At 44.8% G+C, this 21,457-nt stretch overlaps 3 protein-coding genes and 1 non-coding gene across 5 annotated transcripts; 1 reads left to right on the forward strand and 3 right to left on the reverse strand.

Moving 5' to 3' along the window:
- Nucleotides 1-361: 361 nt before the first annotated feature.
- On the forward strand, nt 362-6,299 carry LOC135501104 (E3 ubiquitin-protein ligase TRIM45-like). The gene is made up of 6 exons (XM_064792908.1): nt 362-2,291; nt 3,545-3,713; nt 4,377-4,506; nt 4,719-4,833; nt 5,042-5,168; nt 5,464-6,299. Exons 1-6 carry the CDS (start codon nt 1,275-1,277, stop codon nt 5,595-5,597), a joined length of 1,692 nt encoding a protein of 563 aa, XP_064648978.1. The 5' UTR covers nt 362-1,274; the 3' UTR covers nt 5,598-6,299.
- On the reverse strand, nt 4,088-4,160 carry Trnaa-agc (transfer RNA alanine (anticodon AGC)). The gene has a single exon. It is a non-coding gene; the product is annotated as a tRNA-Ala (tRNA).
- A 1,546-nt stretch (nt 6,300-7,845) lies between the features above and the next one.
- Nucleotides 7,846-20,354, reverse strand: LOC135501105 (prostasin-like). Its single transcript, XM_064792909.1, has 5 exons — nt 20,211-20,354; nt 20,002-20,064; nt 9,767-9,917; nt 9,409-9,578; nt 7,846-9,070 (listed from the first exon to the last, which is right to left on the reverse strand). Exons 1-5 carry the CDS (start codon nt 20,284-20,286, stop codon nt 8,259-8,261), a joined length of 1,272 nt encoding a protein of 423 aa, XP_064648979.1. The 5' UTR covers nt 20,287-20,354; the 3' UTR covers nt 7,846-8,258.
- On the reverse strand, nt 11,464-18,985 carry LOC135501580 (uncharacterized). Of its 2 annotated transcripts, none has more exons than XR_010449615.1 (2): nt 11,753-18,985; nt 11,464-11,647 (listed from the first exon to the last, which is right to left on the reverse strand). XR_010449615.1 is itself a non-coding variant. In XM_064793751.1 (2 exons), the coding sequence occupies exon 2, from the start codon at nt 18,261-18,263 to the stop codon at nt 12,285-12,287; it is 5,979 nt and encodes a 1,992-aa protein (XP_064649821.1). In that variant the 5' UTR covers nt 18,264-18,643; nt 18,749-18,985; the 3' UTR covers nt 11,464-12,284. The 2 variants fall into 2 exon arrangements, 1 of the variants encoding a protein (XP_064649821.1); XM_064793751.1 differs by having other exon boundaries at nt 11,464-18,643; nt 18,749-18,985.
- Nucleotides 20,355-21,457: the final 1,103 nt, after the last annotated feature.

Consider the following 21,457-nt stretch of genomic DNA (forward strand, 5'->3'; position numbering starts at 1 on the left):
ACATTATAGATTTAGATGCTCGGCTGGATTAGACTCCTGGGGCAACCCATTGGGTCATCCTAATTGGATCTCCTTGTGTTAGGGTGAGGGACGAGGCCGGTACACTGCGTCCGGCGTGTAGGCTGGATTGGTTCAGTGTGCGGACACCTTTTTCCAGGGACAACATTTCCTCTACTCCACAAACGACCCCCCATACCAGTGTTGCATCTAATTTGGTTTCCAGCCATCAGCAACAACACGTCTTCACCTTGTTCTTGCATATTCCTCTGTTACAGATAGCGGCTGGGCCCGCGTTCTCATCAACAAGCAGGGAATGAGATATGCGAATCTACCTAACGGCAAAAACGTCCCGCCAGTATTGCAACCCCGGAGGAGCGAGTGTGTTCTGGTTCCGCACCTTGGGTATACGTGCGGATTAACGGAGCAACGCCGGTTTCTTCGGATCAAAGTTGCCAGAGTAAGCAACGGAGTACTCCAAGGTTACAGCAAGACTCGGATCATTGGATGTGCTCACTTCTTGTGGAATTCTTTGACACCGGAGATGTTCAAGGTTTTCGCCGAATTTTAGTTTTCACATTTCATTGAAAAACATAGGCATTTTAGGGGCCAGCATTCGAGTTGAAGACAATACAGTCATATACGAATTCGTTCCTTTCCGTGCAACATTTGAAACCGTTGCGAAAACTGGTAAAACCTTTTTTATCATCAGTTTAATCGAGCAGATCCTACGTTTTGGTTTCCGCGACATTCGTGTGGGCGACAGTATAAGGAACCGCATGCCATAAAACCGCTTTGCCGCCCTTTTCGCGACGTCTGCTAAGTTTGCAGGCTGCCAGCAGCTTCCACCGGAAGTTGTCGATTTCTTGGCAAAGATTTGAATTTTTCGCTTGGTATATTGAACTGCAGGTGTTGTTGGTTTCACCTTGAAGCCTGGGTAGTTTACTCGAACAAACATTCGCTGCATGAAGCAGAAAAGCGTTCTATCGTCGTATGGTTCCCATTCTGGTAGCAAGATCGACTTTCACCGTTCACTTCACACTTGCTGGGCAACCCCGTAGCCAGGAAATCAGTGGTTCCAATTGTTTAGAATATATCGAATCAGCGTTTAAATAGTGAGGACGAGATTTTGTAATTATTTCACTACACTTGTTCCTGCGGGAATATATAGTGAGGTCTTAATCTTGACTGTTTATAAGATATTTGCCTAGGCTAGGAAAGGGTCTCCGATTTGGAGTGGAGTATTTATCCCTTCCCCGGCCAGCTACCTTTCGAAGATGTCCAGTAACATTTCGCAGGCCGAAGACGAACTGATCTGCGGGATCTGTCACCGCGCCTTCGACGACCCTCGTCTGCTGCCATGTCTTCACACATTTTGTGCAAAATGTATCGAGGAGGTGGACCCGTATGCGATGGGAGAGCGGAGCTTTCAGACCCCCCTTTCCTCGCAGAGCACTGGCTATTCGAGCCAAAGACTCTCCGCAGAGATCTCCTTGCAGCCTGTCACAATCTTGTGCCCGAAGTGCGACACAGAGGTGACCATCCCGCGCCGCACTGAGCTTCTCCCCGTGAATCATTTGATCAGGAATAAGTTGTTCCTTCAGAACTTGAGCAGCCCAAAGGCAAGCATTCATTGCGATCTGTGCACAGGGAATCAAGAGGCGATTACACGGTGTTCAATCTGCCATGAGAATTTATGCGATATTTGCACCAAGGCTCACAAACGCCAGCGACGCACTTCCAGCCATGCCATTTTGACGCTGAAGGACATCCGACGTTTGAAACCGACCAATCAGATTAAAAGACATATCATGTGCCCGTTCCATGATGACGAAATGAAACTGTATTGTGAGACCTGCGACAGACTCGCATGCAGAGATTGTCTTCTGGTGGACCACAAAGACCACAGGTACGGCTTCACCAACGAAGTTATGAATGACCAACTCAAACAGCTCAAAGAAAACCTAGAAAGGCTGAAACCTTTCAAAGACACAGTTAAAACGTCATTGCGCAATGTCCAAACGATGCGCGAAAAAATAGATCGGCGTGCAGACGTCTTAGAAAAAGAGGTGAATCAGTTTATTGACGCCTACGTCAAGGCATTGGAGAAATATAGGACCAAGATTGTTGGGAGAATTGAAACGATTTGTAACAAAAAGGTGAAGGCTTTGAAACTGCAGAAAATTCAACTTGAACAGAATTTAGATGACATCTTCCACACCTGTCGGTTCACAGAGGAATTGCTGGCGGAAGGCTCGGCTGTCGAGGTTTTGCATTGCAAAAAAGATGTGCAGGTAAGTCGTTTTTTGTACATTTTCATCAGCATTTAGATGCATGATCTGCGAATTGACATCTGGGGGTATTGACGCCTCGCGAACTTATTCTAAAACAAATATTATGCATCAAAGCAATACTTTGCCATCTGCCTGTGAAGGCAATGTCATGCCATCGTTCACGTGCCACGTGACACGTGCTCGAAAGCAAGGCTTTGACGTCTGCACACTCCTTTACCATCTGCGTGAAATCAACGCTTTACCGGCATCTATAAGACCTTTATCTATACTAAGCCCATAACATCAGCGCATGCATGGTATATAGTATACTCATCTCAAAACCAGCATCTACCTTTTCCTGAACAACCTAGCTAAATACAAAAAACGACCAAGGTATATCTAAGGATATCTAAACGAGAAATTGTTTAAAGGTCAACGGTAGAATTTTTCAAACAATCTGACGTTTCAGAAGGTATCTAAGACGCGGGGCTTCTTTTTCGAATTAACCGAAGTTTAAACAAGAAAATTTCTGTTAGGTGAAAGTGCGCCGCGTGAAGTTAAAATTGGTAAATCAAGGTCTGCGGAAAGTATTCATGGCACAGAACGATTTTAGAAGCCTTATTAGAAAGCCTTTTAGAAGCCTTCGAAAACCTTATTTCTAAGAGTTTAGATCTATTATCTTTCGGTTTCATATTCGACGATTGATTGGATTGACAGATGGATAATTGAGAGAATTTTAATTGGCTTTTAAATCGATATGCGCGTGATTTACCAATCCAATTAGGTTTTACATGCCGCAATGATTATAAACACATCTATTAGGTAGCATCCACACCGGAAGTTTAAACTTTAACGGACGTCAATCACTCATCCGGCCATCGAACTATATCTCTCTCGTGGTAGTTTTAAATAGGAATCACTTTTTATATCAATCCTGGCATAACAAGTGGTTTTCAATAATACTTCGCCTGTCGATATTGACGGAGTAAAAAATCCTGATCTGAGGATGTTTATATCGGGCTGCTCAAACAATATGTACACCCTATTGAGGAGATCCTTAGGACTGACAAATACTCCTTATAAAGCGGGCGAGTGTCTGCAGTACAGAGTATCCTTGTAACCGAGGTTTCCGCCTATAATAGGGAGGTGCCATTGTATAGTAAGTTGTATGATGGCGTCTGGTCAAATTTCCGTTCATTAGTATTATCAACGGTGTCATCATTGTCATTGTCATTATCATTATCGTTATCATCATTGATCTTTCCTGCATGCAGGCACGTCTAAACGAGCTGGTGTCCAAGCCCTACGCCTCGGAGCCGAAAGCTGACGATTTCGTCGAATTCTGTCCAAGTGAGAGGGGAGAGGTGATCAACGGGTACAAACTTTACGGAGCGATATCTTCCAAATGTGTGGACGCGGTCCGTTCAACAATTACAGGGGAAGGTAAGTCTGGTCAGGGCCAAGTTCCATTGGCATTACAATCCAGAGGCAGTGGTTAGAGGGAGTCTATAGGCAGAAGCCAGGAATATTAGGCAAGATAAAGTTACACAGAATTGCCAATAGGGATCTCTCCTATCTCACAGCATATGCCCCCGCATCCAGAGAAAATAATGATAAGAAGGATGAAAAGACAGAATTTAAATCAGCTCTCTCGCCAAGTGGCGGACCTGATGATACATCGTTAACATCTCAATCTTGAAGATGATATGGAAACCTAACAACGGGCTGCTCCAACAACAGAACCTCTCTATTGAGGACATCCTTGGGACTGACAACAACCTGAGGACATATATATAAAAAGACCCGAGAAAAAGAGTTGGAGAACCCGGGTATCGATCCCGGTGCCTCTCACATGCTAAGCGAGCGCTCTACCATTTGAGCTAGTCCCCCATTCGGTGACAGATCTCCTGATTTTGTTCTAAATAATTCCCGCCGAATCGATATCTGCACAATGACCGACCTAACGGGCGGAAAGCAAAGCCTGGGCCATGGGACACTTGGCTTGCCGGTGCCTTTAAAACGCGATTGCACCTTTTCTTTTAAGTTCAATACCAGTATGAATATTCTGAGGGCCTTGACAATCACCTTTGTCACCATATTTTTCAGGTCTGCACACACCAAGAGAAGGCCACAAGACGGAACTTATCCTCCTCACCAAAGATCAGGAAGGCCAGCCAATGGGGAAGGGAGGAGCGGACATCAGTGCCAAGATGGCCGCCAAGGATAATGCAGAGGTGTAAGTGTCTAAACACGTGGGGACCTATCCAAGTCAAAATGTGTCAAATGCCAAGATGGTCATGGACGTGGGGCGTGGCTTTTCAATTTTTACAGTTCCTTGATATCAAACACACTTAGGTATCTAGGCCGGGGACGAAGGCGCGCCGTCCATACGTTTTAAACCTGGTGGCATTGGGTGTTTAATTAGAAATGTGAACGTCGATTTTGCAGAATCATCCCAGTTCATATCAGAGACAGAAGAGACGGCAACTATGTGATAAGCTACACTCCAGACAGACCAGGACAGTTCTCACTCAACATTACCATTAAAGGAAAACCAATCAAGGTAATGTAGAAGATTTGTCCATTATTTAAAGGGATTCAGTCAGGAAAAACTTATAAAATTGATAGTTTTGAACGGCCCGGTCTTCGTACACTTGACACGGCTAGCATTTGAGCTAGAAACCATGCTGGATTTATATAACATTTCAGTAATATTTTCATTTACCAACTCCCGACTCTCGGCTTGGTTTCATTTAGCTCTTTTCTTCAAGGATGCTCCTTTCAACGTGGCCGTGAAAGCAAGATGGCGTAAACATACGGGTACTTTCCACTGTTGTACCTTCTGCTCGAGTGGAGGACGAAAAGATGTCGTCTGCGGATGTGGCTCAGTCATGCCTGGTAAGTGTACACTTTTTAAATGCCTCTCGACAAACCGCTCAGAAAGTGTCATGCTTTTGGAGATAACGTCCTTGGAAAAAACTGCCCCTGTTGTTATCTAAGATCGTCATCTATAAGGCCTTTATAAGTCTCTACTGCATGGATTTGCAATATGGTCACGTCACACCATATGAAAAGAATTTCAGACGTCTGAAAAAAAAGTCCAGAAAAGACATGATCCAACCATTAATATGAGACTTTTTAGAGGGAACTATCAGTACTGTTACACCTTGGTATCGTCATTGTTTTCTTACAGGAGGTTTCCAAGGGTGTGGTCACGGACATTCCGGGCACCCAGGCCGCCAACACTGGTCTTGCTGCGGGAAACTCTCCAAGAACTCGGAGTGCTCAAAGCCTTACCACGGTGTCGTGCAACAGTTTACCTTATAGCAATTACAGAACCTGGGGGGTCCCGGGGAAAAACTATCCCGGCCAAGTTCCCAGGAAACCACAACAACATTAACCGAATCTCTGGATGAGGTTGCTATGAGCGGGCAAGGGACATGGCGACGAGAATGTTACGTGTACGGTGATGAAGATGAGGCCTGCGCCTTTGGGACAGGATCTCGATCGAAAAAGTGTTCCGATGGAGATGCAGCTGCTGTTTCAAAGGAGACAAGGTGCAGACGAGATGAGAGGCGGGTAAGACGGAGGACAACAACGGTCACAACCACCGAAAGGAGGAATGACCGACTGCAGGCTCGTGGAGGCTGCAAAATCAAATCATTGCAATATTTTGTTTGAGCGCATCCATCTCTTCATCATGTCACAGACCAAAAGGTAGTCGTGATCATCATCGTCCATGATCAAACTGGTGGTGAGGGTATGGACAAACTGGCATGTGCGCGTGATGACAACGCGATTGTGACTTCAACTTTCGTCGCGCAATAACTGGATATCTTTAAAGAATGAGTAAATTTTACGTCGTTGCCTAACATACATTTACACAGGACGCACAGCAATAGGTGTCTTACAACACTGCAGCTTCACTTAGTTTCAATTCTAAATGATGACATATTCTAAAGTTCGATAAGCACATGTATATTGTAGGCCTACATCGCATTGGCTTGAAATATCAAACACTTTTCTTTTTATGGTCTTGCCTCTTTCGTTTTGACTTCGAAAATAGTTTCATTTATTTATACTCTCTTATCGTGGTGATTCTCTGCATCACTGACCGGGGCGTTTTTCGTACTTCCTGCTTTCATTTTGAACTTTCTGTCGGAAACGTTTTTTCCTGCAGCTGGTGTGCCCCGCATCATAGTGTTAACTTATCAGAGCAAACACCTAGGATTGGAGACACTGGTATAAAACACCACTGATTTGATTTTTTCAGGTGGAAGGCAATTAATTTCTTAGTATAAATATAGGATATGATTTATATATGGAATGGTCAGTCTCAATCAGTGTCTTTGGCACAACTACGGCCCCTTTGGAATTATTCAATTCCGCTTTGGCCGTGATCTTCCCAAAGACACTGTGACCAACAGCACACAGGTCTAAGAAAAATGACGACTGAATGTCTCTTGCTATTGTCAGAGTGGGCAATGATGTTGTGAAGTGTTTCATCTGAGGATCCACAGCATCTACCAATCCCCTTGACATGAATGTCTCTCAGGACTGTGAGTTATTATATGATACGAATCTGACGCAATTTAATATCTCCCCTGTCACAAGCTAGTGAAATGTTTCATTGTCCGCTGGATGATCCCAGACATTCATTGTTATGGCCTTAGTTTGCCATTCCCGATGACTGATCGACTCTTGTGCCGGTCAGCCTCCTGCATCAAGACGTGAATGTGACATCGTCCATCTCGACATTTACTGCTCTGAAAAGGCCTACAGGATGTATCAGAAAACGATATGTGATGTCTTTCCCCCATATCACCTTTGCATATTACCGACGGCTGTTGCAATCTTCCTTGATGTTTACGTGATGTTTCAATCAAAAAGGATCTGTAGAGCGTCAAGTGCCAGGCATGAAGACTTCGTCACAACCTAGCTCTGTCATCAGTTGGTCAGACTGTTGCAGCCTTCTTTGTTTATAAAGGATTCTCAATAAGGATGGAGAATGAAGTGCCAGTCACAACCAGTGTCTTCAGCACAATCACGGCCCCTTTGGATTTGCTTAATTCCACTTCGGCCGTAATCTTCCGAAAGACACTGGTTGTGACTAACAGTACATGCGTCAAAGATCCACACACAGGATGTCTCAGAAAGGGATCTTAAGGCCAGACATGGAGACATCGTCATAAACCTACCTCAGTCTGTCGTACCAGTTAGACATACCGACATATACGATCCTCCTTGCTTACGCAGGGTGTCTCAGAAAATGATCTCAAAAATCTTGCAAGCATGGGTCAGACATGGAGACATTCGGTGATATGAATAAAGACTAGCAATTGCTTTTACTGAAAACCCCATGTACATTTACACTAGGCCTTTCTGTACAAAACTGAAGTAAAATCATTTACTAGTCTTTATTCATATCACCCAATGTCTCAACCAATCGTTGATTCCTGACCAGCCCCTGCATCGTTCCCGTCCCCAGGTCAACAGATGCTGTTGCATGCAGGCAATGCAGGGAGGCGATAACGATGATTCTTTGAAAATTGCAATGAGAAAAAGAACGACGGTCTCCCAGAATGTCTCTCTATATACTTTATCCATAAATGTTCTAATAAAGACACTGATTACGAGGTTCGTGTACAGCACAATGACCAGTAGATCACTTGCCATTTGTCCCAAATCGGCCTTTTGAGGACGAAGTCACAACCATCACACATCACTTCAAATCCAGGATATATGTATAATATATCGATACTACGTACGTAATAAGTGTCCCTCTGTAAAATGGGCCATACCCTGCTGTTCGATGGTAGATTAAGGTGTATGCCTATTGAGACAAATGATCGGGAACGTGGGATAAGATCTTCTTCTTCCCTTGATACATTGTATTCGTGCATGATACTATATCCATTACACACCGGCTGGCTATGCAAACCGTCTTTGTATCTGAAATATTGGTCCCTTTGAGGAATGTCGCAGAGTTTAATAGTCGTCCATGTGAAAGTCGTTGGTGTCGGATAGGCAGTCATAATCGTAATCCGCACAGTCAGTACCATAGCTCGGCGAGACGAAAGATTGGTCAAGCACTGTTTTCCTGATCCAGCTGACTAATTTGCTAACTTCGACGGAGTAGCCGTATTGGTTAGTATGCCCTATACATGCATCTCCGAAAGACACCACACCCGCTAGTGTCCACTTGCCCGACCTCTGAACAGCCAATGGACCACCGGAGTCGCCATTGCACTGCTCAGGCCGCCCGTCACCACGACCGGCGCACAACATGTTCTCCGTGAACCTGTGCCCCCGGGGGATTCTGTTCGCACAAAGCTGTCTGCTCCTCACAGGCAAGTGAATCTTCTTCAGCAGTCTTGAAGGTTGCCCGCCTAGGTGACGAGATCCCCAACCGGTCATCAGACCTAGTTCACCTTCTGTTGTAGAGTGGGGAGGGAGACATATCGGCCAGACGGCAGCGTTATATTGGACTTTAGTTTTCAACTTGATGAGTAACAAGTCCTTGTCGTACATTGAGTGCCCTCCACTTCCCCCGTGGTGGTGTACGCCGTTGTCCTCAATCTCCAACTCTTCTCCCGACCAATCCTCCGCGCCGAGCTTCACCACGACATCATTCTCGAAGTCACCAGTATATTCGTTGTAACAATGGCTAGCAGAGAGGACCCACTGGTCGCTAATCAAGGCTCCTCCACAGAATGGTTGGTTTGTAAACTTGCTCTTCAGCATCGCCATCCACGGGACCTGACTGGGCGGGTTGCTACTGTCCCATGGTTGACCGCAAACTGTAAGACCAAGAAAGGGAAGATTTAATTTATGTGGCTTTTTGTGACTGGAATCTTCCAGCACAGACATCACACCGTTATTTACAACAGTAAACTGCCATATTGTTTTCACCAGAGACGGCTCTGAGACAAGTTCAAATGGAAAGACATTTTGGCGTCCAAACATGCTTTGAAAGACCCGATGTTTGTCATTGGTGAAGGACGGGACGAACGCCGAATGACAGCTCTGAGTGCCCCCGTATTGTTGAAATTACCTGGCACGGCCTTATCTCGTATAGAAGTCCTTGGTGGAGGGGATAATTTAACTGAGGGAACAGTAAATACGTTACACTACTTACTGTCGTCAAGCGGCTGTTTAATCTTTCTGAGTACCCAAAGACTGACGGTGGATTCCACAACGCAAAGTCGACCTCGAATGTCCTTCCATACTGCAACACACGCGTATGTCTTACTGTCGTGGAGGTTGGTGTTCCTCAACACTAGGGTGTAATCTTCAAGTATTGATAATCTGAAAGTAAAGAGATAAAATGGGGATGTCAAGTCTCGTGAGTTGACTCCATTAACGTCTTCACTAACAGAAAAGTAGGTTTTTGAGCGTTTGAAAGGTTTCCCGGCCAACGCAACTACTCAACCCCGTTTAAAGGTCTTTCAGTGGAGTGAAAAACCCCTTTAACCAACCGGCAAGCGACATCTTACCTTGCTTTTGAGTGACTGGGATAGAGAGGCCGTCCGCCAATCCTCCAGAAGACCTGTTGCAGGGTCGAAGAGCGAACTTGGTTCTGAAAGGCGCGACACCTCAACACAGGTGTGTCGCCTTGGTCGACCACCACTTCTTCATGTGGGGAAACTGAAAGTGCGAAAAGGCCATGCTGAATTGAGAGCTAGGCGTACCATGTCCCATTACCAGCAATCCCCAACTTTATTATGCCGCTGCTAAATGCAGGCGCTACGATCGAGTTTGACACGTGACCCAATTTAGCCAATCAGAGCGTTCATCAATAATAAAATATATTTTTAGTACAAGAAATCAATGCCTTGTGTCAGTTTTATGCCTTCATTGCGGGTTCACAATTTTGAATGTACAGTGTTCCAGCTCATCAAAAGAACAGGGTTCTGTCTAGAATCACGGTTTTCCGAGTTTCTCCTTGTCAACACTGTCAGGAACCCCCCCCCCCCCCCATCCTATCTACCTAGCCAACACCCAGACAGAGGTTACCAAATGACAGAGCTGAGAGAGCCCAAACATCTGAGGAATCCATGCAACAGCAAAAGCTTTGGCAAATATGCTGAAGAGAAGGATGCAATATAATATTTCGGGCTTGGTCACCCGCCTACCCCCCCCCCCGACATGACCCTTCCCAGCCCTAGTGTCCTTAATTGAACCATCCAAAGATAGGGATCTTAGGCCATAAAGTGGACAAATAAAGCAAGAAGTTATCAAAGGGTAGTCATTCTCATATCTTCAAAGATCACTTGAGGTCCAGCTTTTCATGTATGTTGATGTTTGGACATATATTCTCTCCTCAAATCCACTTGGGACGCCAATTTGGACCCCCCTGTGGACATGGAAAAATTTTCAATTTTCCCAATGGCATGTGTTTCAGTATACTCAGTATGATGCTGCCTTCTGCAGGAGCTATCGGCAAACTAAATTTGCAAACTCTATGTGATTCAAAAAGGCCACAGAAGTCGGCCAATTTTCATGTTTTCTTAGAATTTACATTAGGAAAAATTGCAATTCACGTGGTATTTTCAACCCATAGGTGGACATGGAAACATTTTCACCAATCAACTCAAAATTTGGCCTGCAAATGCCTTGATAGTCATAGAATCACATACGCTATCGGCAACTAGGCTTTAGTTACACAGAAAGCCCTGAGATGTCTCTCACCTCGATCTGCTATAGAAAACGTATGCTTGGCCCTGGAAGGGAGTTTGGCGCATGCGCAGTTAAAAGGTTGGGAATTGCTGGTAATGGCATTACCAGCAATCCCCAACTTTATTATGCCGCTGCTAAATGCAGGCGCTACGATCGAGTTTGACACGTGACCCAATTTAGCCAATCAGAGCGTTCATCAATAATAAAATATATTTTTAGTACAAGAAATCAATGCCTTGTGTCAGTTTTATGCCTTCATTGCGGGTTCACAATTTTGAATGTACAGTGTTCCAGCTCATCAAAAGAACAGGGTTCTGTCTAGAATCACGGTTTTCCGAGTTTCTCCTTGTCAACACTGTCAGGAACCCCCCCCCCCCCCCCATCCTATCTACCTAGCCAACACCCAGACAGAGGTTACCAAATGACAGAGCTGAGAGAGCCCAAACATCTGAGGAATCCATGCAACAGCAAAAGCTTTGGCAAATATGCTGAAGAGAAGGATGCTGTAGTTTCGAATGAGATGTACCAAATATCCTTAAGAATAACTTGAACGAAGTTGTGTCCCGTAAAAAAGAAACACGCCTTTTATTTGCCCCTTTTGATCTTTCACTTTACATAACATGACTTTGGAGATTCTTACGATGATGATGATGTCTTCATCTATATAGTGATGGCGGCGGTGGCGGCGGCGGTTCAATCTGTAAAATTAATCATTCAAATAAGCCTAATGCTAGTGATACTACCTAAAAGATATTAACATGAGAAATATATTGATATAAATCGGGAACCGGAATCAAACTTACAAAGCTGGGGACTCTTAAGTTTCTCTGGAATTTAACTTGAAAGTAATACATATAAGTAGCCTTTAAATGTTCATCTTGCTTCCTTGACGGTGTACATCTCACTGACTCCAGATGACCCAAAAATCTTCAATGACTTCAACATGAACTTTGTGACAGTATTAATTAACTTTTACGGCTTGACACTCTGGGAACTGCTAAGATAAGGCTAAAGTTCAGATAGGCCTACATAAATCAATAGAAAGAGAAACGGTTAGCCAGCATGAAGGATAAGAAATATGTAATATATATATATTGATTTTGTCTGTAACATTCCGGCCCCATAAATGCGTCCTAGCCTAGCATTTACCTAATATTCAAATCTACAAGAGACAAAATCCCTAAATCTACAAACAACCAGCCGCACATGGGCCTACATGCATACCGTAATACATATCATGGATGAGCAGTCAAAGGTTGTATGTGACAAGGTCACGCGCATCGTGTGTCATAAACATTGCCCCCCAAAAGAAACATGCTGGTCAGATGAAACTCATTAGATATCAACAGACGACTCAAGTAAACATAGCTTCGTGACAGGTCGTGTCAGCTCATTGTGATGTGTTTTGATCTTGGCTGACCTTACCAGGTTGTCCTTACCAGGATACGTCTCAATTACTCGTCCCAACAACCAGGAATTCCTGTGAGCATTGTCATCTACAATCAGAACCAGGTCATCTGGCTTCAGGTTTTGACTTGCGTGACACCACTTCTGGCGCTCTTGCAGTGCAGTCAGATACTCCTTGGTCCACCTACGCCAAAACAAATCAGCAAGATACTGTACTTGCTTCCATTTCCTTCTGTACAGATCGGCCTCATCAAACAGTCCAGGAGGTTGACAGGTTCCGGGGCGCAGGAGCAGCAAATGGTTTGGTGTGATGGGTTGTAAGTCATCTGGGTCATCTGACAGCTTCGTCAGGGGTCTTCCATTTATTATGGCTTCGACTAGACACATCATTGTGTGAAGAGTATCGTCTGTCAGGTTCTGCTGCTTTATTATGCCATCTAGCACTTTCCTTACAGACCTGATTTGCCTCTCCCATACACCCCCCATATGGGATGCTGCAGGGGGATTGAAAACCCATGTGATTTCTCGTTGGCGCATGTACTCCTCAATACGGCTGAGATTCCATTCCCGTATTGCTTTCTTTAACTCTTTCTGAGCACCCACAAAGTTTGTGCCATTATCGGATCGGATCCTGATCGGCATCCCTCGCCTACTAACGAATCTCTGCAGGGCATTGATGAACGAATCAGTTGTAAGATTCTCTGCCACCTCAATGTGTATGGCCCGGGTCGTGAGGCAGGTAAATATGCAGCCATACCGCTTCACCATGCTGCGGCCTCGTTTAACTTCAAATGGGCCGAAGTAGTCCAATCCAACATGACAAAAGGCGGCTCTAGGGGAAGCAACACGGTCACTTGGCAAGTCTGCCATTTGTTGAATCATTGGTTTCACATTTCTTTTGCGACAGTGCAGACATTTTGTGTTGTTCCTTCTTACGGCCAGCCTTCCCTTGATTATCCAAAATTTCTGACGGACTTCCGTCAGTACCCTTTCCGATCCCGAGTGGCCCGTCAAATTATGATAGTAACGAACTATCAAGTCCACCACATGGTGTTTCTTCGGCAATATGATCTGGTGCTTGGTTTCATCAGGAAGGTTGGAGTTTTCCAATCGACCACCCACACGCAGGATCCCATCGCTGTCCAGCACTGGGTTCAGCTTCTTTAGCTTGCAGGTCTTGAAGTTTGCCTGAATGTCACCAAATGCCTTCTTCTGCACGAATTTCAGCACCTCCTGCTCAGCTTCCAAAAGTTCATCTACAGTGAGGCCACGTCTTGGAGGGGTCATGGCAACTTGTCCGGGAATGTCCTTATTCTTGACCTTCTGGTGTAGCACCTTCTTCAGTCGCAGCATCCATGCAATCCCTTTCTTGAGCCTATACCAACAGGAATAGTGATTTATCATCGTGCTGATTGCCTGTTGTCCTCCATCCTGAGTCGGGTTCGTTGCATAAACCTTCACCTCCGGTTTGACCTCAATCATTCCTTCAGTCTCAATAACAATGGGCTCTTTAGGCCATTGCGTCTCCTGCTGTTTCAAGAATTCTGGTCCGTTTCTCCACCGATCATTTCCGCTTCCAATCAATTCATCGGCTGTCATACCCCGTGATACATCATCTGCCGGATTCTGATCTGTGGGTACATGCCTCCACTGAGTAGGCACTGTGCTCTCGTGGATTTTAGCCACCCTGTTTGCCACGAAGGTCTGGTATCTCTTTGTCTCATTCCTTATGTAATAAAGTACAATCATGCTGTCTGTCCAAAAAACAGACTCGCAGAGAGGGATCTCGAGCTCGCTACGCAGAAGTTTGTCTAGTTTCACTGCTTCGACAGCAGCCGTAAGTTCCAGCCTTGGGATGGTGGTGGTCTTTAATGGGGTTAACTTTGCCTTGGTCATTACTAGTGCGCAATGGACACGTCCATATATGTCCTCTTGTCTGAGGTAGCTTGTCGCGCCAAACCCTCCTTCAGATGCATCTGAAAAATGGTGCAGCTGGTTATGTACTACAGTGTCCAGATCTTCTGAACGCAGACATCGTGGCACAGAGAAATTTTCAAGCTTTGGTAAATCTTCAAGCCACCTGTTCCACTGCTGCTGTTGATGTTGGGACATTCCATCATCCCACCCTAACCTTTCTCTGCACAGATCCTGGAATATAGTCCTCGCTTTCAACACGAATGGACTAACCAATCCTAGAGGGTCATAAACAGAACTCAGGATGCTAAGCACTCCTCGTCTTGTCATGGGGCGATCTTGTGTGGTAATACACGGTCTGAAGGTATCCTGTTCTACATCCCAAACCATTCCCAAAGCTCGTTCAGTGGGTAGACCATCGCTGTCTAAATCTAGGTCCTTCATCCCCATGGCCAAGTCAGAATTTGGAATGGCTTTCAAGAGAACCCGGCTGTTACTGGCCCATTTGATTACATCCATTCCTCCTCTTTTGAGCATTTCTCGAAGACTGGTTGCCAGTACAATAGCCTCAGGGTCATTTACCTTACTTCCAAGGACATCATCTACATACATTGACCTATTTACGGTTTCAGCTGTCTCAGGAGGGAAGTCTGAAGCATTGTCAGCTGCAGTCTTCTTCAATGCATAGTTTGCAGCACTGGGGCTCCAAACCCCACCAAAGATATGTGTTCGCATTCTATAAATCCTTGGAGCCTTCGTTATATCACCCTCGTCGAAATACAGGAAGCGGAGCACATCCCTATGATCCTTTTCAACCCTGACCTGATTAAACATTGCCCGCACATCTGACGTGAACCCTACCTTCTCCTGGCGGAACCGCAACAGTACTCCAATCAACTTATTGGTCAAGTCAGGACCTTGGAGCACATTTTCATTCAGTGAGGTTCCTCTGTGTTTCGCAGCACAGTCAAACACAATTCTGGTTTTCTCTGGCTTCTTTGGGTTCAGTACGGGATGGTGAGGGAGGTACCAGACCATTCCGTCCTTTCTGCTTATTTCTTCATCAGGCACCAATTCTGCATAACCTTCTTCCAGCAGGGTCTTGAACTCAGTGTTGTACCTCTCATGTAGGGTAGCATCTTTCTGAAACCTTCTTCCTAGGCTTTCCAACCTTTTCTTCGCCATACTGTAATTGTCCGGTAAATTTGGAGGCCTTTGTTTGAATGGTATGGGCAAAGTATAATGTCCATCCTGTAACACGGCTGTCCTATCCCAAAGGTCAACCACCTTTCTATCATCCATGGATAGACCAGTTCCATCACCTAGATTGTCGAGCTTCCAAAATCGCTCGACCTGCTGCTGTAGACTTGTGTCATTGTTGATAAAGTGACAGCTGTGCCGCTCATCAGTCCTTCCATTCTCTCCAAATGGTCCATTTAGGGTCCATCCCAGGGCTGTCCTTACAGCGTACGGTACTCTTCGGGGATCGTCATCGTGACTCTTGACCTCCAGTGGGACCAAAGCCTCCGGCACGTCCTGTCCTATAAGTAGGTCTACCTTGTCAGTGTCTACCGTCAGAATATCAAGTCCTTGTAAATGAGGCCAGTCATTTAAGTCGGACGGTTTTATGTCATTAGGCCTAACGTTGAGATTAGACTTGGAGAAAACATGAGGAAGAGTAATAACCTCCTTACCATCGAGGTCAGCCACTTCCAATCCATAAATCGTGGTCTCAAATCGACTGTCTTTCCTCTCTATTGTTGTCAATTCTGTAATTGCCGTTTTTCCCTTTAGTCCAAGTTTGGTCGCCAGACTTTCCGTGCATAGTGTTGCCGTAGAACAGTTGTCCAACATCGCATAGGTTATGACTTCTTCATTCCCTCCGATACCCTTGACCTTTACCGGAATGATTGGCGAGGCAATACGGTTGATACCGGCCCCAGTGGACAAAACTGTGGCATTGGACCTTGCAGGTTGCGGCTTGACATCGGCCTTCTTCTCTTGAACATCGTGCCCGTCTGCACGAGACTTGGGTGCAGGAGCACCATCCAAATGAAGGAGCGTGTTGTGTTTCTTCCCACAGCCAGAAACTTTACATGCAGGAGGATTACGACAATTTGATGCAAAATGCGGTCCTTTCAAACAATTCTTGCAGACCTTGTTGTCTCTCACAGTTACCCATCTCTCATTTTGCGTCATCTTCTTGAATATTTCACAGGCCGTCACATGATGCGCCTCTTTGCATACCAGGCATTTGGGTACCCTGGGCTTATCACCACTTGAACCTTGGTAACCTGTATCCGTCTGGATACTGAACGTTGACCCATGACCAGGTCTTTGCTTGTTGTTCGACTTGTGGTTGGATTCTGTCTTGGATTCCTTAGCACCACACTTACCAAACACAGGATCATTTTCTTCCTCTGCGGCTTCAGAAATAAGCTGCAGAAGGTCCTTAATGCCTGGGTTTCCTTGACTAGGCCTATCATCCTTGGTTTTCCGTATCTTCTGGACCACTCTTTTCCATCTATTCTGAAGATACTGTGGCAACCTCTCAACGATCTGCACCAAGTACGAATCGTTTAAGCGATCCAACTGTTTCATTGCAGTCAAAGTTTCAACACAGTTTTTCAGGTCATCAGCTAGATCTCTTATCGCTTCTGGACCCTTGGCTTGCCTTCTGTTGACAATCCGGTTAACCCAGGCCTGACTCACCACAAAATCACTGCCAAACCGGTCCTTTAAAAGTTTCCTGGCAAGCTTGTAACCCTCTGTAGGGTCCTTAACTGCACAACACTCAATTACCTGCCTTGCCTTTCCAGTACAGTAACGGAGAAGCCTACTTAGCTTGACACTATCATCAATGAGGTCACGGTCAACAGAGTTCTCAAACGCTCTTATAAACAACCAATACCTGAGAGGATCCCCATCGAAGGTCATCAGGTCAACCTTAGGCAACTGCAGTGTATTCAATAACAACCTTTGCTGCTGCTGCCCTTGATGCAAAACCTCCATAAGTGCATCCGGAAGTGCACTCACGTGACTTACTGGTACCTCCGTTGCCTGGATACATGTACTTACTTCATTGTTTCCTTGAAATGGAGTAGGTCTAAGGAAATTGGTGGTGACACTTTCTGGAGCCATCGGGGTCGGGGTCGACTGGTAATTGGAGATGTTGCCATGAACTTGGCCGGGATGAAACGCAGGTTGCCTGGGATTCAATCTAGGGTCGGGAATTAGGCCTACTTGTCCGGGGTCACGCTTTGGCTTGTCCTGTGACTCATTCCCGGAAACGCCCACCTTCTCATTAGTAGGTGACGTTCTACTTGAGTGAACCATGGAACATGCCCTTTCCTTGGCCCGAGCATGCGCCAATTTTGCCTTCAGCTCAAGCTCTTCCCGCTGTTGTACCATCTCGAGCTCCTTCTTGGCAAGAGCTTGTCTCTCAGCCAGTAGTGACGCCTCTACTTCATAAACGGCACAATTGGCTGCTGCCCGCATCTGGGCCATGGAAACATTGGACCTGTGGCTGCCGCTTCGGGTGCTGCTACGACCTTTGACAGACCTGTGCTCAGAAGCCATGGTTGAAATTGAATCATCTGGGCTGACACTAGTATCAAATGAGCTTACATCTGAACCGACACTACTGACCCCCCCTTCTGAGATCCTGTCTTTTAAAGCCTCAGACCAAGAAGATACCTCTTCTAAGCGTTGACCCATGAAACGCGCAACCCTATCGACATACAACCTCGACTCAGCAATATCTTCTGGACTGTAAAGAAGACTATGATATGCATTATGGCATGCAAGAAAGTTTGTGAACAGCCTACCTAGTTCTTCGCCTAAATCATTTATCCTTGATAACTGTCCATAAGAATCAACACAGTCCAATAATGTCTGAATTTCGTTGCCTTTTCTAGTCAATAGTCCCTTTGCGGTCGACCGTTTCTTCTTTAACACCTTTAGATCCCTTTGGGGCACCATGGAAAACGCCATTTTCACAATCTGTGTCGGACAGCCTTGGGCTTGATCAGCTTCAAATCACTAACATATCGAACCTTACGTCGTGAGGTACGTGACCCATATGGTCGGCCTCTATCCTTGGATAAGGAGTGAGTTCCTTCGAAAGTCGAAAGACCAAAAAAGGTAATTCCATCCAGAATTCCTTTATTGAACAGAAAATGTAGTTTCGAATGAGATGTACCAAATATCCTTAAGAATAACTTGAACGAAGTTGTGTCCCGTAAAAAAGAAACACGCCTTTTATTTGCCCCTTTTGATCTTTCACTTTACATAACATGACTTTGGAGATTCTTACGATGATGATGATGTCTTCATCTATATAGTGATGGCGGCGGTGGCGGCGGCGGTTCAATCTGTAAAATTAATCATTCAAATAAGCCTAATGCTAGTGATACTACCTAAAAGATATTAACATGAGAAATATATTGATATAAATCGGGAACCGGAATCAAACTTACAAAGCTGGGGACTCTTAAGTTTCTCTGGAATTTAACTTGAAAGTAATACATATAAGTAGCCTTTAAATGTTCATCTTGCTTCCTTGACGGTGTACATCTCACTGACTCCAGATGACCCAAAAATCTTCAATGACTTCAACATGAACTTTGTGACAGTATTAATTAACTTTTACGGCTTGACACTCTGGGAACTGCTAAGATAAGGCTAAAGTTCAGATAGGCCTACATAAATCAATAGAAAGAGAAACGGTTAGCCAGCATGAAGGATAAGAAATATGTAATATATATATATTGATTTTGTCTGTAACAGATGCAATATAATATTTCGGGCTTGGTCCCCCGCCCCCCCCCCCCCCCCCCCGACATGACCCTTCCCAGCCCTAGTGTCCTTAATTGAACCATCCAAAGATAGGGATCTTAGGCCATAAAGTGGACAAATAAAGCAAGAAGTTATCAAAGGGTAGTCATTCTCATATCTTCAAAGATCACTTGAGGTCCAGCTTTTCATGTATGTTGATGTTTGGACATATATTCTCTCCTCAAATCCACTTGGGACGCCAATTTGGACCCCCCTGTGGACATGGAAAAATTTTCAATTTTCCCAATGGCATGTGTTTCAGTATACTCAGTATGATGCTGCCTTCTGCAGGAGCTATCGGCAAACTAAATTTGCAAACTCTATGTGATTCAAAAAGGCCACAGAAGTCGGCCAATTTTCATGTTTTCTTAGAATTTACATTAGGAAAAATTGCAATTCACGTGGTATTTTCAACCCATAGGTGGACATGGAAACATTTTCACCAATCAACTCAAAATTTGGCCTGCAAATGCCTTGATAGTCATAGAATCACATACGCTATCGGCAACTAGGCTTTAGTTACACAGAAAGCCCTGAGATGTCTCTCACCTCGATCTGCTATAGAAAACGTATGCTTGGCCCTGGAAGGGAGTTTGGCGCATGCGCAGTTAAAAGGTTGGGAATTGCTGGTAATGCTCTGTGGAAGAAATCTGGGATCAAACCGGTGACTATGCAGATCTATACAATATGCGGAATCACCAGTCCCCCTTTAATTCTATTCTGAGAGTCAGGTTTTTTTTCATTCTTTCCGTCGTAGACAAAATATCGATAGGCGCGGTGAACTGACTACCACTGGCATGGTTTACCAGGATGTTTGATTCGGAAAATTCAGATATCCTCTACTTAGCTATTCTAGAGCAAGCAAACTATCGACGTGGTCAGTGTTGGCACCTACCTTTAAGGCAGCGGTTTGGCACGGGGACACGGCGTCCGGTCTCGTGGTCTATGAGAAAGGGAGCTGTGAAGGTATTGGAAAATGGACAAGAATCAGCAAAACATAAAATCAGTTAGTTCAAATAATGGTCGCGTTATCGTGGATACTGACCTCATCTACTTTCAGTATAAAATGGGAGTTTACCTCAACTGTAGCTTAGGACAACTTACCTGCCAAAATTGATGGAAATCCGCACGAGCCAAAAATGAGTAGAAGCGAAACCGTGAGGAGAAAATCTCTAGACATTGTCCTGTCTATACGGTCAATAACATAATGATATCTAACTTCCTTAATTCTCCGTGATATTGGAGTAGGCACATGGAGATAAGGAAAATAAGCATGATTTAAAACCGTGTCAATAGTGAAGACGGATGTCAATACACTTAACTTGTGACCCGGATTTCTCGGGGTCTCCCTGTTTAACCCCGAACCTATGTTAAGTTAAGGCATGTCAGCTGTATGCAATATAAATGGAAAGTGCATAGCAATAAAGTGAGGTTAGGTCTGATATTGTCTCAATTTCTTTTTAGTGCTCCTTCTCCGGAAACCAGACTTCGTGGTCGTTCTTCTCACAGAAATAGAGAACGGATTCTTGGAAAACTTGCGATTCTGAGTCAATCGAAACCGATGTAACGTCAGAGATGAATGTTTCATATGAAACAGTTTCCCATGGATTCCGTTTGGAATTGAAGTAATACCTTAATCCGTCACCATCTGTTACACTCTAAAGCAGTATATGGACGTTCGAACGCAAGTCTCGGTTTCCTCGTGCCCATATCTAAGCTTGTAACCACTGCGCGAATTGGGACGGACACTTTTTCTAAGGGGGTGGGAGGGGACATTCAAGACTACCACAGAATAAATCTGTTTTTTTGAGGCATCAATGTCATAATTATATGACCTACAGCAAAAGTGTCACCGAGGTCTATTTAGATGCGCTCGTGACACCAGTATTTGCCGAGCTCAGGTCAAGTAGCACCATCATGTGACGGCCACTTCAAATTTCCTCCATTCTTGGGTCAGACTGGTACCTAATCTTTTACACTGAGCCTGGGAAAGATTAATATTACATGTTTATATGATCTCAGCTATGTGTGTACAACCATCCTGGACCTCATAATCTTATACTCTCAGGGTATATAGTGCGAAAACCTTGATGGTCAGTATGCTGTACAACACCAACATAGCCAGGAATGTGACCAATTGAAACAACATCAAGTCCTAAAAGAGCAAGGGGTCAGATTGAATTTGGAAAGATTACGCAGTGAATCACACTTTGACAGCATTGTCAGGATTCACACAGGAGAAAAACCATTGAGTTGGACTTGGAAAGAGATTTCTCAGTGAAACACTCTTCAACTGCCTTCTCAGTGATTCCAAATTCCATACCAATACCATCCTCAATGAAATGACTGAA

The sequence above is a fragment of the Lineus longissimus genome, chromosome 17 (assembly GCF_910592395.1).
Source record: "Lineus longissimus chromosome 17, tnLinLong1.2, whole genome shotgun sequence".
In the NCBI taxonomy this organism is placed as follows: domain Eukaryota; kingdom Metazoa; phylum Nemertea; class Pilidiophora; order Heteronemertea; family Lineidae; genus Lineus; species Lineus longissimus.

Bases quoted from the DNA above. Each gene is read 5' to 3' on its own strand.
- LOC135501104 (XM_064792908.1), top strand. From the start codon at position 1,275: ATGTCCAGTAACATTTCGCAGGCCGAAGACGAACTGATCTGCGGGATC. The intron at 2,292-3,544 runs GTAAGTCGTTTT...TCCTGCATGCAG, and splicing joins ATTGCAAAAAAGATGTGCAG to GCACGTCTAAACGAGCTGGT. The intron at 4,834-5,041 runs GTAATGTAGAAG...CTTTTCTTCAAG, and splicing joins TTAAAGGAAAACCAATCAAG to GATGCTCCTTTCAACGTGGC.
- LOC135501580 (XM_064793751.1), bottom strand. From the start codon at position 18,263: ATGGCGTTTTCCATGGTGCCCCAAAGGGATCTAAAGGTGTTAAAGAAG.
- LOC135501105 (XM_064792909.1), bottom strand. From the start codon at position 20,286: ATGTCTAGAGATTTTCTCCTCACGGTTTCGCTTCTACTCATTTTTGGC. The intron at 20,065-20,210 runs GTAAGTTGTCCT...ATACCTTCACAG, and splicing joins ATTTCCATCAATTTTGGCAG to CTCCCTTTCTCATAGACCAC. The intron at 9,071-9,408 runs GTAAGTAGTGTA...TTGGTCTTACAG, and splicing joins TAAACAGCCGCTTGACGACA to TTTGCGGTCAACCATGGGAC.